General features: G+C 37.3%; 1 protein-coding gene across 2 annotated transcripts in view; it reads left to right on the forward strand.

Moving 5' to 3' along the window:
- Positions 1 to 18,386, forward strand: part of mxi1 (max interactor 1, dimerization protein) — a 42,669-nt gene that overhangs the window by 16,515 nt on the left and 7,768 nt on the right. For both annotated transcript variants that reach the window (XM_028456023.1, XM_028456029.1), the window contains exon 4: positions 17,220 to 17,334. In XM_028456023.1, coding sequence (XP_028311824.1) covers positions 17,220 to 17,334 — 115 coding nt within the window. The remainder of the gene's footprint in view (positions 1 to 17,219; positions 17,335 to 18,386) is intronic.

Consider the following 18,386-nt stretch of genomic DNA (forward strand, 5'->3'; position numbering starts at 1 on the left):
AATGTCCTTTGTCAAAAATAAAAAAAAACCGAAATGCTTCTCAAAAACTCCTAAACAGATGAGTTTGGTGTATAGTGGACAAGTCATATATGAATAGGTCGTTTGGTTAAGTCCACTGAACACCTTACCCAAAACGTCGAAATCTGTCCCACCAACGTCAACTCCCTTCTTACCATCTGACTTGTTGACCGTTTTCTTTTCAACCATCCATGGCGCTGTCTTTCGCCTTCTTTCTCTTCTTGTGTTGTCCATCCTTTGTCAGTGGAGCAGATTAAAAGGCAGTGTGCACGTGTGAACTAATCCGTGTGTTAGTCATGGGTTTTCAGCTCCACAGTCTCTTGGTCGAGCCACACAGAGAGCGCATCCCCCTCTGCACTCAAACTCTTCTGCACGTGCGTTTGTGTGTGTACATGTGTGTGAGCACGTGGTGCAGTGGTGCCTGGGAGAAGAGAGCAAATTGCTGCACTCTCCTTTCATCCCGTTTCTCTCAAAGTATGTTTGTTGTTACCCAGTTTCCTCTTCATCCCAATCGGACTTATTTGTTTGTGCTGTAGGTGGTTTCTACATCATAACAGCATCCCTGCTTTATCTAGAGATCAACTGTGTTCCACTGTATTTACCACTGTTGGCCTTGGGATTGATGAGTTTGGTCTCTGCAAGGGCACATTGATTTTTAAACTGCCATTTGCGTTTTATACCTCCCGAGTTTCCAATTAGATTTCAGCTTCCAATTTATATTCATTTTTACTAGCAGCTACCAGCCAGAGGGAAAATGTAACTTTTTTTTGGGGGGGGGGTGGGATTGATGTTACAACTCCGTGCATGCTTAGAAGTTATATTTATTTACTCAACAATGCATTTCCTAGACCTTATTCAATTTCCTACTTGTTAAAATTTAATAGGTTTCTTAAAGATTTAGTTGCATTTAAGAGAAATGGCACCCTTACCTCCGTTTATCAATTAGCTGTCATGCGGACAGTGCAGTTTATCACCAGCAGGTAATAAACTTTGGAGTGCAGCAGAGGTCAAATTGCTGATGCTGTGGTAAGTTTCTCTCTGGACACAATAAGCATTAGTTTTTGCACTTGGTTGATTCTTTATGCTGTCAACTATATTTTTAGTTAACGCCTTATTCATTGAGTTTTGCACTGAGGATAATATTACATTCCTGCACTGTTCTTTAAGCGCAAAGTCAAAATATTTTTGTATTTGTCGTGCTCTGTTGTTTAACCCCCTGGTTTGCCATGTGTTCCAAAGGTTCTTTTGCGTCAGTCAATCAATCAAACATTTTTTTTCAACAACCTTAGAATTAAAGCAAAACTATAAGACTTGCTTTCAACTGCTAAAACTACTTATCATTAATCATTAGTTATTCATGTTACATTTGGTATGATTTTGTTTTTATTGTCTTTTGTGATTGTATATTTGTTATTTTATGTAATCTGTTTGTTCTTCTCTGTTTCCATTTTGGATTTGTAAAGTGTCTTTAAGTGTTTTTGAAATGCACTGAGTAAATTAAAGATGTTATTATATTACTTAGTTACAGTATATTAATAATGGAACTAAAATCACTCTCTCTTTTTTATTTCTCAAACTTTCAATTTATTAATTCCCAACTCATGGGACACAACCCAAAAGAGGGGGCAGGCATTTGACTGTGCAACTTTTCAAAGGATGTTTTACATACAGATAAGCTTGGGAGAAGAAAAGGTTCATTTTGTAATTCGTACTTTTTTGTTTTGATTAAAGAATTGAAGATGAAAAAGAAAGCATCCTTTATTCAATAGGATGATCACATGCTTTTTGTTTATCATTAGATAAACTCCTATCTTTAGTGCGCCATACTGTGATATTCGGAGTTGAGTCCCAAAGCCAGACATACTTGAAAACCCCTGTCTACGTGTTTCAGTAGTTGTTTTTTTTTACATTTTTAAGTTCCATTTGTAGTTCATGGCTTCAGAGTGATTTTTGATGTAGTCTGATTATGTTTAACTCTTTTTCCATTTAATAAACCAGCTGACGTTCCGAACAGAGCATTTGTGGCAATGGCTAGTTTCTGGGCAGATTACGCACATTACACTTTCTGTCCTCCCCCACTCTCTGGATCTCGCCCTCTCTCCATCTCACTCTGACTCTACATCCATCCCATCTGTCCACATTTCAAAGAAGAGATGAGGAAACCAGGCTGTCAGGGCAGAAAAAGAAGCACTGCAAATATTGCTTTAATCTTATGTGCGCGAGTGAAATGTGCAGGACAAGCCGACAATGGACAAATGTATACTTCTACCACATTCATCTTAATCTAGTGCATTTGTATTTATTTATTTTTTCATTTGCATCTGTGAGAAGAATTGCTACATTTTGCAAGCTTAAAGTTTCTTAGGTCTCAGCACTGTGATGCCCAGTGTGGATTAAGATATTATTGCTCCAGTTTCTTGTCTAATGTTAGCCACAACTGGTTGCTTAGGTCTTCTTTGACATCAGGTCAAAGATATTAAAAAAACAAAACAAAGACAAGTTTTTTGATTAGTGTATGTTTTGATCATTGGAATTTTTTTTTATTCAGAAAATGTATATATATTTTTTAAAACAAACAAACAAAATGAGTAGTTATTTGATTTTCATTTTAAAATGTAACAACATTGAAACTCAAGGCATTTTTCTTCATCTTGATCTAGAAGGGATAACCAGATCTTTAAAAACTAGTTGACTTTCATTTTCTGTTCCTCAAAAAAACAAATAATGAAATGTTAACAGAGAAACAAAAACACCCTCTTTTTTTAATATGGTGTGACTGGAAGTTGCTGTTCAATGACTCTTCTTCATTTTCATTTCATTTTTTTGTTGTTAGAAACAGAAAATGAAAATAAACCCTTTTGTAAAGATTTTTTTTTTAACCCTTTCTTGAACCTTGAGTTTTAATCTTCAATTCAACTTCAATTATATCGCACAAATTACAATAATAGTCATCTCAAAGCACTATCAAAATTTTGAATTTAAAAAGAATCTTTTTATAAAATCCCTTTCTGGAGGAAAAATCCAATGATCAAAACGCACACTGATCTTTTATCTTCCAATAAAGTTTGGAAACTAATGTTTTCTGTATTTGAATCAGTCTTCCTTTACCATCATCTTTTGCCTGATATTTAATAACTATAATTGGCCAACGCGCTTATAGGAGTGGGTTTTGCAGTCATGCTGGTGCCAGTGTGTTCCAGCTGTGAATCTAAACCCTATAAAAAAACACAAAGGGTGGAAGAACATATGACGTCTGCTGCAGCATGACAGTATAGTCGTGTGAGAGAGACGGAGAGAGGTACGCCACGTTGACACGGCATGTAAAAACAGAATCCTAGAGGAGGCGTCTTTAGCACACAATGCCACCCATTGTGGTAACGCAGCCTGCAGACAAAGGTGGTAAGAAAGTACAGCAAGCTGTTGTGTTAAATGCTGTTGTAGATGCTTTATTACAACATTACACATTAATAACAACTTTTCTACCTTTTTTTTCTTCCTATCTTGCACATTTTTTGACTCAGGATGTCATAGTAAAGCAGGAATACCTGAAAAATCCAACTACCTCTTTGTACGACTACAACATTTTGCTTAGAAAACTGTTTAAAAACTACTACAGAGTGTAATCGTGACTCCATTTTGATAACAAGAATTGTTGGTGTCGCCAAAGACATTTTTTTCTAGAATTAGATTTTGATCATGTTTGAGCTCATTTTTTTTTCTTTTATTTTTACTGCATTTTAGTTGAACTAGATTTATACTTCACAAAGTGTAAGTATAGAAATACAGTTGCTTAAGATTGTGCGTTGTGTTATTAAAAAAAAAAAATAAATAAATAAATAATAATTAAAATAAATCAAAAATGTATTTACATTTGTTAGAAATTTCAGGTGACCCCAAGGTTGAAAAACCCTGATTTAGTGGCTCCTGAATAGATTTATTTCTACAGTTTTTATCATTTCCGGTCAACTCACACCTAAGGTGGGACCACGAATGACTCTTTATTTGTTAATTTTTCTCTCTCTCTCTCGCTCTCGCTCTCTCTCTCTCTCTCTCTCTCTCAAGTACCCCTGTAGTGCCATTGCGTACCCCCATTTGAAAAACACTGCTATAAATGATGAAACATTGTGCCGATGATCACCAACTGTATGGTCTGAAACATTCTATGAAGACTAAATCAAATTAAGGTAGATAAATATAGTAGGTAATGTAAATTTCAACAAAAATATCAATAAAACTCGATTTTATGTGACTTTATCAATACATTTGAGTTGGAGGATTTTCAAAGAATTTTGTTTCACAAGCACATGAATATTATACGACGTCATGGGTTAATAATGAGGAAGTTTCTACTTTAGTTCTCACTGGATCCTTGTAAGCCTCTACATCTTACTGTATATTATGTTTACACCACATGCACACATGTTACACCACTGTGGTTTTTTCCCAGAGCTGAGACATGCACTCAAGCTCAAACACACAGAAAAGAAAAACATCTGTGCCTGCATTTTCAATTTATTATTTCTATTGTATTCAACATAATGACTTTCTTTGGCTTTGATTTCGTGCTGGGTGGATGGGGTTTAGTCTGTTTCTAATGAGGCTTTGTTTCTCTAAATACTCTAAACACCCCCTATGATCTTTAACTGTACTGTACATCAGGATTTGAGGCTGCATTAAATGAGCCTTGACGTCACAGATGGTGAAAGACGTCAGAGAAACAATAGCTTTCCCACCCTGAACATGTTTGATTTTTGTTCTTCATCATTCCCTGTAAAGCTTTCTTAATATTTAATCACTTTCACAGATTTCCTGCTGACACAGTCATTGATGATAATGATGTCTAATTAGTGAAATAACTGGGTGAAGGGTAACATTTTCACCCTGCACATGTAGAAGAAGTAGGTCAGTTTGGGAGTGTGTGTGTGTATGTTAAATGGGTTTTCAGAGAGAGGGTGATTTGCCAGAGAGAAATGTATTGACTGGTATCTGTGCTGGAAATCTGACCCTCCCCTTTAAAAGCTGGTCCAGAAATTATGTCACACATCTTGAATGGCTGAGAAGTGATGTATTATTTATGCGTTCACAAGTTATGAATCTAGGGCAGCTATGTTGTTAGCGCTGTAGCGTTTGCTTCAACCGACCAAGGTCGGTAAGGAAGAATGTTCATTTTCTTCTTCTCATCTCTCACAGCCCCCTTATATCATGAATTGTCTAGATGAAAGATTTTAAGTCTTGGTTGATCCTAGCTCTAATTCAGACATTATTTTGTACGGCTCACGAAAACAAATCCCTCGAAATTTGAAATTCAAGAAGTTAAAGGAATAGGAAACCCAATGCAATACACAAAATAATTTCCAAAATACACAAAAAACAGGAAAGAAAAACACAAAATGACTCAATATTAAATTACACAATGTTGACAATCACATTTTTGTTTGTAGGTGCCCATGTCTTCTCTAATTTCAACTGTTATGCAAACCAGTCTTGTCTCATTAAGAGCCCCAATGGCTGTGTTCGAAATGGCATACCATCGTACTACTCATACTAAGTCTGACGTCACAATTAGAATGTAGTGCTTTCACATTAGATAGTATTGAAAGATTGAGTATGCAAGTAATACCCAGATGTATACTGTATCGGAACATTTTTTAAGTATGCAAGGTGGGCACACTAGTCATACTCAACAACCGCCCCATGATGCATTGCGAGCGGAATGTTGAATCGTCCTGGGACCGGCTTCAAGCTAAATGTCAAACATCCCCTTTTCAAAACAAAAACATCTCTTCTTTTCCTCCATGACTTTTTAACATTTTTGTAAATAGGGCTCTTGTTTTGAAGTTAATCAGAAGTTTTCTCATTAGCGCAATGGTGGGTCTCAGAAAATCTCCCTAATGTCAGCATGAATTGTGTTTACGCGAGTTTTTTGGATCAAATGACCACATGCTGATATTCTACTTGGTCACTTTTTCACCTTAAAGGTTTTCAGAACTTTCAAAGGTGGAGAATGAATGATATTTAACCTCAGTGTGCTTCAAGCTTTTGTTGTTGTAGGTGCATCTTGGGAAACTTGGAAATATACTTCAGTGGGAACACTCATCATTCTAATCATACTAATAGTATATAGTAGGCAGTATATACTCATTGAGTTTGTAGTGCATTGAACGCCTAACCCTAACCAGGGAAATCACACACGCTATTTTACTTTGCACCCTCAAATATACCCCTTTATAACACTACAGAGTACAGAGTATGTACACCTCTTTGTACATCCAACCTTCAAACACATACTCATTTGGCCATAATTGACAACTCTACTTAAGCTTCCACATGAATACATGTTTCCAACAGGCACTGTACTAGTTAACTTCAATAAAAATACAAAAAACCCTAAAAACCTCTTTTTATCTCCAAGGCCATCTTGGTATTTTAACATGATTGGGGTTTGGTAGAACTGACCTTACAAAGCTAACTTTGTTCATGTGTGTTTACAGCTGGGCTTGACTTGCACAGTCTGCTGCACGCTGCTCATGTCTGCCACACTTGGAGAGATGTTTTCAAAACAGCAGCTCCGATTGTTTCCAACTAATGGAAAACACAGTAAGATGCTGACATCAGTCACTTATGCCTGTGTGCATTAAAACAAGGTTTTAGTAGATAGGAATTCCAAGTTTGAGTATAAGTTACTATAGATGAGAATCTAATAATGATTGTACCTTTTTTTTTTTTCAAGTGTGTGTGTGCGTGTGTGCGTGTGCGCGCGTGTGTGCGTGCGTGCATGATAGGGCTGGCCGATATATGATAGAAATCTCAATATTTTTAATTAAAATATAGTCAGACCAGAAAAACAGTTAATTTACTGATGCAAAATGCCACTCAGGCTCATTTATTAACTAAAAGCTGCACAATTTGTGCCACTTTTAGCTTTTTTCCCTATAAGGGACAGCATGTGTGAGTGAGTTTTGTAGTGTGACTTGTTTAGGGGAAGAATCGAACTGTGCTGTTCTGAGAAGTAGTGAAAGCAGCGACTCCTAAAATGAGTATTTTAATACAAAATGAGCTATAAAAATATATACATATATATATATATATATATATATATATATATATATATATATATATATATATAATGATACAGGCTAGATTGTAATTTTCTATATCGCCAAAATAGAAAACTCGATATGTCTTGAATCTTGATATATTGCCCAGCACTATACTGTCTTGGATGGGATTTATGGATCTGTGTAAGTAGCTCCACACCAGCAGGGAGAGACGAACAGAGAGGATTTTAGATTTATATTACAAAATGTACAATACTAACACAAGTTGTGTAGTTGAGCTGAAGTAGAGTGTATCCAAATAAAGACATTTTTTTAGGGGAGGAGAAAACCATGGGACTGCTTGTGATGGATGAGTAAAAGCCTGGATGCTACAGAGAGGAGGTATGGTGGTTCGCTGGCTGCTCGCTCACGCGTTAATGCCAAAAGGTCCGCCTACATGCCCATCAGGGGCCCATCAGGGGCCCGTCAGGAGCTCAGGGCCATATGATTGTCTGCAGGAGTGTGCGCGCACACACACACAGACAGAAACTTTGCCAAAATCACACACAGGCTAGATCTATGTGTGTGTATGTGTGTAGATTATCTCAGGAGGAAGTAGCACTAGTGTGAGTTGGAAAGCCTTGCCTTTGGGTTAGGAGCAGAATTTAAGAATCCACTGAAGGTTTTAAACAACCCAAATAATTTGTCCTTTGAGTGCTGGAAAGTGTAAAATAATAAATGAAGCCTGGGCAATATATTGAGATTCAAGATATATCGCGATTTCTGTTTTGATATACGTAGATATAGAAAATTACAATATTGCTTCTATAACGATATTATTTTGTATTAAAATATTAATTTTAGTAATCGGTGCTTTGGATACTTGTCAGAACAGAACACCATAAAAAGCACAGATGGATGGATCGCTAAACAAGCCACACAACAGAACCCACCCACAAATCAGCCTGTTTGTGTAGAGTTGCTCAGAAAGTGACTAAAACTTGGTTCTTAGAACAAATGGAGATGGGTGAAAAATAGCATGACATGAGACCTTTAATAAATGTGCCGGTGTGGCATTTTGCATCAGTAAATTTAACCCTGAATTGTCTTTCTGGTAAGATTATATTAAGTTAAAAAATATCAAGATTTATTTCGAATATCACCATTTTGAGAAGAAATATTGAGATATGAATGTTGGTCTATATTGCCCAGAGCTAATAAAAAACGTGTTTTTTACCCTAGTAAAATCTGAGTGGTTGATTTACTGACGTGTATAATGTCTGTGAAAACTGCTACCACTGTGGTTTGAGTGATGGGTAGTGTGGAAGAATCAATATATATCTCCAGAATGTTTTTTTTTTTCTTTTCCACCCAAACTCCGCAATTTTAATTGACACTTTAATCCGATAATCCAATTTAATCCAGTGATTTTCCAGTAAGAAATCACAAGTCCCTTCCAGAGCCCTGTTTTACATTTATTCAGCACAAGCTGCAACTTTGGATGTGGTTTCCTTTGATTATCGCAATCAAAATGTACTAAGCTGTGAGTTTGTGTTTTCTTAGATGATACCTTGTGAGCAATCATGTGCTTATGCCCTCGGGTAGATTCATTTTTTATTTATTTTTTGCCAATCAAAGCTGCTGCCAATCTAATGGGATTTGATTTAACGTTTGTTACGTGACAATTTGGGGCTCAGGACCAGCCGGTAATTGGCTACATGTTACATAATGAAGCTCCACAGGTGGACGGCTCCTTGTTCAGTGTGTTCTGATCGTCAGGCCAGCAATTACAAAGTTCAGAGTTTGAGCCTACAAAGATCTGCATTGTTTGTGCTTCAATTCACGCGCAACTAGTAGATGTGTAAAGACTTTTCCCTTTTTTTGTTTTTCCTGATGGTGCGTTTTTGCCTAATACATTAATTGTAGTTACTCATATCAAGACAAATCATGCTTGTTTTTGATTTCTCTTTTTAGTAAAAATCTAGTTGTGGAAAGTATAGGTGTCCTGATCTGAGATACTGACTTAAGTAGAGGGAGAGAATAGTACGCAGCCAAAAGCAGTGCCGTTGCATGGCTTTTTGGACTTACACACATGGGAGAATAGAGCCCTTATTGCATTCAATTGTAGAATATTCTTATGTTTAAGTTAAACTAGTGTTTTTTGTCATTTTTTGATTTATTGATGTTATTTTTCAGGGTCTTATATATATATATATATATGTATATATATTTTTTTTTTATGAAATTGTTTATTAATGAATGGGTTAGTTTTTCTCATATCTACTTTTGCTGATTATTGTTTTCTGTTCAAATAATATCACTTAATCGAGCCTTTACTAACATTCCACACAACAAAATAAGTAAGAAAAGTATGTAGGATTCGTACTGATATCGGATCAGATTGGTATCGGTATCGGACAATACTCAAGGCTACAATATCACTATGGTAAGGGAAAAAGTTGTATGGCGACACCCCGAGTAAAAATCCCTCTGTTTTCACATTTATCTAAAATATTCAAAATAGACCTAGCCACAAAGACAGCCTTATTACCAGTGACAGTTTCTTATCACCTTCACCCCAGCCGTCCAGTCATGCTACAAGTTGACTTATGATGTCACATCCTCTGTACAGGTTTACCTAACCAGTCAGTCACCCAGTTTATGTAACCAACACCAGTCCTTTTCTCTGAACCCAGAGACAGAAGGCTGTGGCTTTCCCTTCCATCAGCTGTGAGAGGGTGGAAGTGAAAGAGATTCAGCCTGCAGCGTGTACGTAGGTATTTCTGGTCACAAGCTGCCACTCATATTGTAAGCTGCACCAGGCTTAAACTCTTTGGCTGTGGGTCGACATGATAAACAGGCCTTTTCAGGGATTACAGGCCCGTCTTGGGAGGGGAATCACCCGTTTCCATAAGCTTATGATCCTTGGGCTCTCGGTCAGGGAGTTTGACCTCGTACGGACACAGTGTTACAAAGTGTTCCAGCAGTGTGGGTCAAACTGCCTCAGTCAACTGTCCTTCATGACTTTCCTTTAAGACGGTGGTTCCAAATCTTTTTTTGGATCATGACCCCAATTTGATATTGAGAATTTCTGGTGACCCCAAAGGCATTTTTTTTTTCTAGAATTAGTTATAGATAGATAGATAGATAGATATAACCTAAATAGAGGGTAGACAGGATTAGTGAGAAGTTGCGCCACCCGCAATATATTTTTTTTACTGCTTTTTATTTGAACTAGGAACACAAGATTGTGTGTTTTAAAGGGGGGTCTCATGTTTTTTCAGGCACATAGTACCATTCTATAACATACTCAAACAACTATGCTACCAAAAATTGTTTGTAAAATGTCGCAAATATGAAAAAAACTTAATGCATACATAAATGAGTACAGACAACATAAGCCAGGGGTTTCTTAGAAATGTATTTAAAATATTAAAATTAAAAGCTAAATCTGCAGAGTGGGTGCTGTGGGATCGACTGAGGAAGAGAACATAGGAGGAGGAGGGTCATCGTCCCCAGGCGGAGCTTTGTCCCCTCGAGCAAACCAGCAAGAAAATGGCTTCTGGCTGGAGATTTAAAGATTACTCAAAAATATGTGAATCAATCTGAGCAACACTGGAGGTATGTTTTTCAGGAGGGAATGACACACTAACATGATATAAAATTTGAAGAAGTGATTTTTACATGATACCCCCCCTTTAATTTGAAAAAGAATGTTAATTTTAAAATCCATCCATCCATTTTCAGACCCGCTTTGTCCTATTTTAGGGTCGCGGGGGTCTGCCAGGGCACATCTCCGGCTCACACTGGGTGTTAGGGTCTGGGGTACACCCTGGACAGGGCACCAGTCCATTGCAGGATAACACACAGACAGTCAAACAACCACTCACACTTAGGGCTGGGCAATATGGATAAAAACTCATATCTCGATATTTGCCAAAATGGTGATATATGATATAAATATCGATAATTTTAATTCAAATGAAGTCTGACCAGAAATACAATTCAAGGTTAAATCTTCTGATGCAAAATGCTATGCAGGCACAAACAGTTGCACAAAATGTGCCACTTTTGGCTTTTTCTCCTATAAAGGACAGTACGTGTGAGTGAGCTATTTAATGTGGCTTGTTTAGGGGAGGTCTGGGTTAGGATGCACTCAGGAATTCATCTAACTGTTCTTTTCATGCTGTTCTGAGAGGTAGTGCAAGCAGCGACTCCTAAAATAAAGTATCTATCTATCTATCTATCTATCTATCTATCTATCTATCTATCTATCTAAAACAAGTGTTTTTTTTTTTGTTTGTTTTTTTTGTTTTTTTTAAAAAAAGCTCTAAAAATATAAATAACGATATAGGCGATATTGTATTTTCTATATCGCCAAAATTGAAAACGCGATATATCTTGAATCTTGATATATCGTCCAGCCCTACTCACTCCTACGGGGAATTCTTCAATCACCCCAACAGTCATGTTTTTTGATTGTGGGAGAAAGCCGGAGTACTTGGAGGAAACTTGCGGACGGGGAGAAGATGCAAATTTCACTCAGAAAGGACACAAGTGTCTACCCCAGGGCTTGAACCGAGGACCTTCTTGCTGTGAGGCGAAAGTGCTAACCACTAAACCACCGTGCGCTAATTTTGAAATAAATTAAACAATTTTTTTTAATAATTACTAGACATTTCTGGTCTCATTTAAACTACAGGCGACTCCACATAGGGTCCCGACCCCAAGGTTGAAAAACACTGCTTGAAGATGAGCCTGAACAGTGCAGAAGTGAAAAGAAAGCAACAGTTTGGAGGCTGTTTGGTTCTGGATTGGACATTCTGAGTCCAAACGTCATCCACGTCTGTTGCTCAAGATAATGCTGTTGCAGGAAGACACGTTATTAATACCGTACACTCAATATATTACATATTACAGTCAACCGCCATACATAGCCATTGTGCAGCAGAATGCATTTGGAGGAAGATAAAGCCTTTGACAATTACCAGGCTGTGATTTTTTATTATTATTTCTGATAATAAAACATCATTCCTGCTTCGATATTTTGCAGTTACACAGTGTTCTTTCAAAGGAGCAAAAAAACTCCCTCTTGAGCTTTTTTAAGGTTTTCATTTTTGGTTATCAAAGTGCTGCACTGATGATGTGTCATACTGCCCCAGATTAGCCCAAAAATGACGCACAGAGTTCATACTTGGGCGTGTTTCGACAATAAGCGTCAAACCCAGTGTTTGATTACAGATAAGGTCTCAGTGTACAGTGCATTGCGGGTGTACATGTTTTTTTTTTTTTTTTTTTTTTTTCAATGAAAAAGACTGGACTGGATAATACGTGCAAACAAGCTTATGTAAGTAACATTAATCTAATACAGACATGGACAGCTTTTGCTACAGTGAGGGCCACAGCTAGGTGATTCAAGGGCCATCAACAATCATGTCAGCATTTAGAATAATGACCTGATCTAAACATTAATAAAGGAAAGAACATAAGTTTTTTGTTTTTGTATATTTTTATAGTCCTCTTGTCTGTTTTTGATGTAATTTTCTCAATTTTTTGTTGACATTTTGTTGTTTTGTGTATTTTTCTCTAAAATTGAGTGGGTTTAGAGCCATTTTGTGTGTTTATTTTGGGGTCTGCACAAAATTAGATGGAGGGCTGCACGTTGCATATGCCTGATTTAACATTTGATTTCTCAATGCTACACCAGCCACACCTAACCATTGTTCAGTGTTCTGTGGGCTTCATGTATTAAAGGATTTTCTGGATGTTGTCGCCATGACATCACCAAAAATAAATATACAAATCACATTCTTTGAAGCTTCACACAAACTTTTTTTGCGTCATTTTGCCTTGAGCTCATGCTGATTGCGGTTGTCAACCACTAAAGTAAAGAATGTCCCTCTCAAATGACCACAGAGCAGTGTTTCTAGAAGCTGAATGAACAAATGACTGCTGTCAACATGGTAGCTCTGCCTTTTGAGTGTTTGATTAAGCTGTCCACAGAAATTCATACCTCAGGGATGATCATCGTTTAAGCATCTGTTAGGTATAGTTTCCTTACATCATATTATAACTCCTCCTACCTGCTCAGCCTTTCTTCTAACCTCAGGAGAGAAGGGACTAAGAAAATGTGCTACGAATACTAGGCCCCAGTTTGAAATGCCTTGGTACTTCTTTCTTAGTTCCCATGCAATCGTAGCTGGCCACGCGAGATAACGCACACCTAACAGCACAAACGTAAGGAGGGTGGCAGGGACACACACACAGGGTAACGTCACAACTGAGTGCCAAGTGTGTTTTACCATGTGTGCTATACTGTGGATCAGTATCTACTGATGGTTCCTCGCACTCGTTCTTGGACCAGAGGAGACATATCTTTCCAGGCTGTTGCTCCCAGGCTTGGGAACGATCTTAAGCTCTCTATGCGTTCTATTGACTCTGTCGACACCTTCAAAAGCCAACTAAAGACCCTTTTATTTGTTCAAGCTTTTAATTGGCTTCTCTTGGGCTGCTATGATTCTATGTTGTCATGGCCTTTTATACTGTGTGTACTGTTTTTTTTTTGTTTGTTTGTTTTTAATCTGTGTTGTGAAGCACTTTGTTGCTTTTTGTCTGAGAACGGTGCTATAGAAATAAAAGTTACTTACGTTTTACATTGTAGTTCATTGACTGTAATATCCCATGTGAAAGCCCAACTGGGACGAGAGTTGGAAATTAGCAATATATATATTAAACTCTGTACACATTAGTTACATTGATTTTATTGGAACTATGTATAATCATATCGTCCCTATTTAAATAAAATTCTATTATATATCAGCCTCTACTATAATCCACCCACTGCTTTATTTACAGTACTCTAGATCAATGGTTCTAAATGTTTTTAGGCTCAAGTACCCCCTTTTTCTTATTTCTGAATCCAAGTACCCCCTTTATCCAACTACAACATTTTGCTTAGAAAACTATTTTAAAAAAACAAAACAAAAAAACTATAGAGCATAATGATGGAATAAACGAGCTCATGATGACACACATTTTAAAGTGTCTCGTTTTATAAATAAGTGGAAGAAACAGTATTTATTGCAGTGGTTCCAGACCTTTTTTGGATCGTGACCCCATTTTGATATCGAGACATTTTTTTTTCTAGAATCAGTTTTCGATATTCAATATTTGTTTTACTTTGCATTTTAGCTGAAGTAGATTTATATTTCACAAAGTGAAAGTATAGAAATACAGTTGTTTAAGATTGTGTGTTGTTTTCATGTAAAAAAAAGCATAATAATTCAAAGAAATTCAAAAATCAATTTAAATTTTTCAGAAAATTCAGATAGCACCATTTCAACTCCAGGCGACACCACATGGGGTCCCGACTCTATGGTTGAAAAAACACTGATTTATTGGCTCCTGAATAGTACCCCTTGTACCTTCCCTTATTTGAGAAACAGTGCTAGTCTAGATAGTTAGTATGACAGGCTAAAGTCGTTGTGGTTACTATTGTTCCTGGGGTGTTTTTCTACAATGATTATCCAATTTTCTTTCATTGAAAGTATCACCCACAGAACTATCCATTCACTCCTACAACCACAAACTTAACAATTCAGATCAAAGTGGAACCAAAGTAAAATATATTCTCAGTCATTGGTGAAAAAAACACCTCAGAGCAATTCAATCTAAATCAAAGACCCGTTTTATGCTATAGGTTGCCATATTGTTCTTCTTGCTGTTTTGTGTCTTCATTGCCTTTAAGCTTCATGTATCATTTCAGTCTGCTGTGATGGATCTGAGGATGAATAAGTGGTGACTGACTGTTTATCGTCACTTGTCTGGGTTCAGACGAGACACAGATAGAAAGTTCTCAGATAAAGAGGAAAGGTCTGTGATTTAGCACTGATTAAAGAGACCTGAGCCAGACTGAGAGTCATCATGCAAACTCTCAGAACAAAAGTGTGTGTGTGTGTGTACTGTGACAGCTCCACAAACACACTGCACTTGTACAAACAGTAAAAGCACACTCGTAATACATGAGGTACTGGTACATTGGCACTAATGGCCATGCTCTTATGTTATCTTATCAGTACCGTCCATGCATAGCTTAACCCTACACACACACACACACACACACACACACACTGACAACCCACTCTCATTCACTAGTGGTAACGTAGCAGAGCAAAGCAAAGGCCTGTCTGGCCCAGCACAGGAACTTGATGAGTTGAGATCAAGGCTGTGATCCCCCCCGGCTCGCCTCCATCGGGCATCCCACAGGGATCCTTCCTGAGTCTGTGTCGCTTCACTGAGTCCACAGTCTCCTAATGTCTCTCCACCCTTTCCCCTCAGGCAGGCTTAAAGGGCCGGCCCTTTGCTAATGGTGCACTGATTGTGTTATAGCTACAATTATCTCTCTTTAACGCTCAGCTCGGGTCCATTAGCAGGATAGATAGTACCTGGGGCCCGTCTCCAGTCGTTAAATAAGACGCTGTCAGGATGACAGAGTGTGATTCAAACAGGGTTCCCAGAATGCCATCACTCAACCACCTCCCATCCCCGTATTCAGTGTTTTATAATGTAGGCAAGACGAGCAGCTTTACTCAGGTGTAAAGAATACCTGCGAAGGAAGAATGAATCATTCATGAAAGGAGCACAGCAGTGTGTTTTACTGTACTCTAGTACTTCCTGTATTAGCATACAAAACATATGCTCTTCATTAGTTGTGCTAAACTTTGGTATTTTTTTCCGAATATGGGTGTAAAAAGAAATTAAAACAGAATTTTTTTTTTTTAATTATTATTATTAATTGGCTTAAAAATCACAATAAATACAATTGCAAAATAAGGATGAAAAATATCCTAATTTATATTTCTATAAATCATGTTTAAGAAAGGAAAATATTCCAATTTAGTAGACATTATTTAACAAAATAAGAAAGTACATTATTATTATTAATAATAATAATAATAATAATAATAATAATAATAATAATAATAATAATAATAATAATAATAATAATAATAATGCATTTTATTTAAAAGCACCTCTCAGGCCACCCAAGGACACTTTACAATTTAAAGCAGAATAAAAACAATCTCCTGACACATGACTAAACTATGCAGAAGTGGTTATTGTATGTGGCAGAGCGAGCATCAGCAATTCAGGGTGTGTTTGTTTTTATCTCCTTTGGGTTGCGTGAGTGTGGGTGGCCATTGATTGAGGAAGTACAGTGGCTTGTCTTTCTGTTAATATGCTGATGCTTTGATTCCTGAAGTAATAAACTGCTTTGTTTTTTTTACATTGACCATTGTTGAAAATGAATTAGGACCATTTTCTATCTATCCATTGATCTTCTATAGCTACCAAACAACTGTCTGAGTTGCTTGTGTTGCAGAGGTTTGGTGTTTGGTAAGGATACAGCCAAAACGTGTTCATTATACAATCAATTGATAGTTTTAAGCTGTAATAAAAACCTGTAGGGCCTCTGATTTTCCATTTAAGATTTCCCAACAGTTTACAGGCATACTAAACGACCCAAAATGCTTAATGGGCATTAATGAAGTTAGATCTTGTTGATATTTCCATTTTTCAATGCTTCAGAAGATGGAAGTGTTTACGCTCAAATCTTGACTGCAAAGTCTTACAAGATTTTAGAGCAAATGTGTGAAATTTTCCTAAAGCATGTTGATGAGGGTATTTTCCGGGTTATTTCGCTATTTCTCTCAGTGGTAGAATGGGTCGTCTAATAACAGAAGGGTTGGGGGTTCGAATCCTGCTTTACCCAAGTCATTGTCCTTGAGTTCTTGGGCAAGGCACTTCACCCGCATTGCCTCGTACAAATGGGTATGAATTGTGCGTGAATGCTTTCTAGACGAGAGCAGGAATAACCAACCCATGTGTGTATGACTGTCTGTAGTTGATTCAACAGTGATTGAATAGACCTTTGATATGCAGTCCAACCTGATTATCATTAAGTCTCACCACACAAGCTGATCCAGTTATAAACCATCCATGCGTAACCCCCACTTGCCTGAACAATGTCCCAGGTGTGGCCAAAAAAGATGCTCCACTACAGTATTCCCATTGTTCTGCTTCCTTTTAGTGCTTCCAGCCTGCTGTGTTTTTATTGATATTTAAATTGTGTACCTATAACCGTTTGTTTGCTCTCCTTTGTAGACGAGCTCACCTGCGGCTGTGTCTGGAGCGGTTGAAGGCCCTCATTCCCCTCGGACCCGACTGCAACCGCCACACCACCCTGGGCCTGCTTAACAAAGCCAAAGCACATATAAAGGTATTGAAGCTGGTCCTGCTTTACACTGCAAGTGGGAAGACAAATAAGGACAAATGTGCATTTTTGCCACAACATAAAGAAAAAATACTTTATAATGTATAAACAGGAAATACTGCCACCATTTTCCTGGTCCCAGCTAAATAGAGCAAAATACCCTACAAATATTGTGGTTTCAGTGATTTTTTTTAATTTTTATTTGGAGTAACTTTGATATCTAAAACTGAATTAATTGGTTATTTACACAATAGTTGATGTTTTCTGTTATTTTTACTCCTGGAGGCTAAATTTTAAGCTCTAAAGAGCCAGATTTGGCCCCCGAGCCTTGAGTTTGACACGTGCTCTAGTGTTAGATATTATCTTCTGATCAAGCTTCCAGGTGTTCTTCAGAGCAGGTGTTCTCAACCTTGGGGTGAGGACCCCATTTGGAGTCGCGAGACACTGGGAGGGGGTCACCAGATGCCTTCAAGAAACTAAGAATATTTTCTGAACAATTTGAACCCATTTTTCCTTATTTTTACCCTTTTTCTACTACACCAAACTTGCCATATTTGAACCTATTTTCATTGCTTTTTCTTGCCATATTTTTAGTTCTTTTAATGCATTTTTGCTACATTACTCCCATTCCTGTCATTTCTCCATCAAAGTTAAGTGCCTTTTCCCCACATTTTTTCCACTTTCAAGACATTTGCGTCACTTATAAACCCTTTCCAACACTTTTTTCACCTAATGTTGCTTATGTTGACCCATTATTTTCACTTTTAAGCTATTTTCACCATATTTCATGCTTATATTTGCCAATTCACAATTTGTCTTGCCCATTAATTGACAGTTTAAACTAATTGTGTCTACTTTTTAAATTGCATTACCCCAACCCCTCTCCACTCTCATTTGCAGCTTTTAACCAATTGTCTGTAGTTTTTAAAATCCCATTTCACCACCTTTTCCACCATTTTTGATCACTTTTAACCCATCTTATTTCTGATTAAAACAAGGATTTACATATTTAAGATGACTATATACTATGGTGCAAATGATAATGGACTCCCTGGATA

This window comes from Gouania willdenowi, chromosome 1 (assembly GCF_900634775.1).
Source record: "Gouania willdenowi chromosome 1, fGouWil2.1, whole genome shotgun sequence".
In the NCBI taxonomy this organism is placed as follows: domain Eukaryota; kingdom Metazoa; phylum Chordata; class Actinopteri; order Blenniiformes; family Gobiesocidae; genus Gouania; species Gouania willdenowi.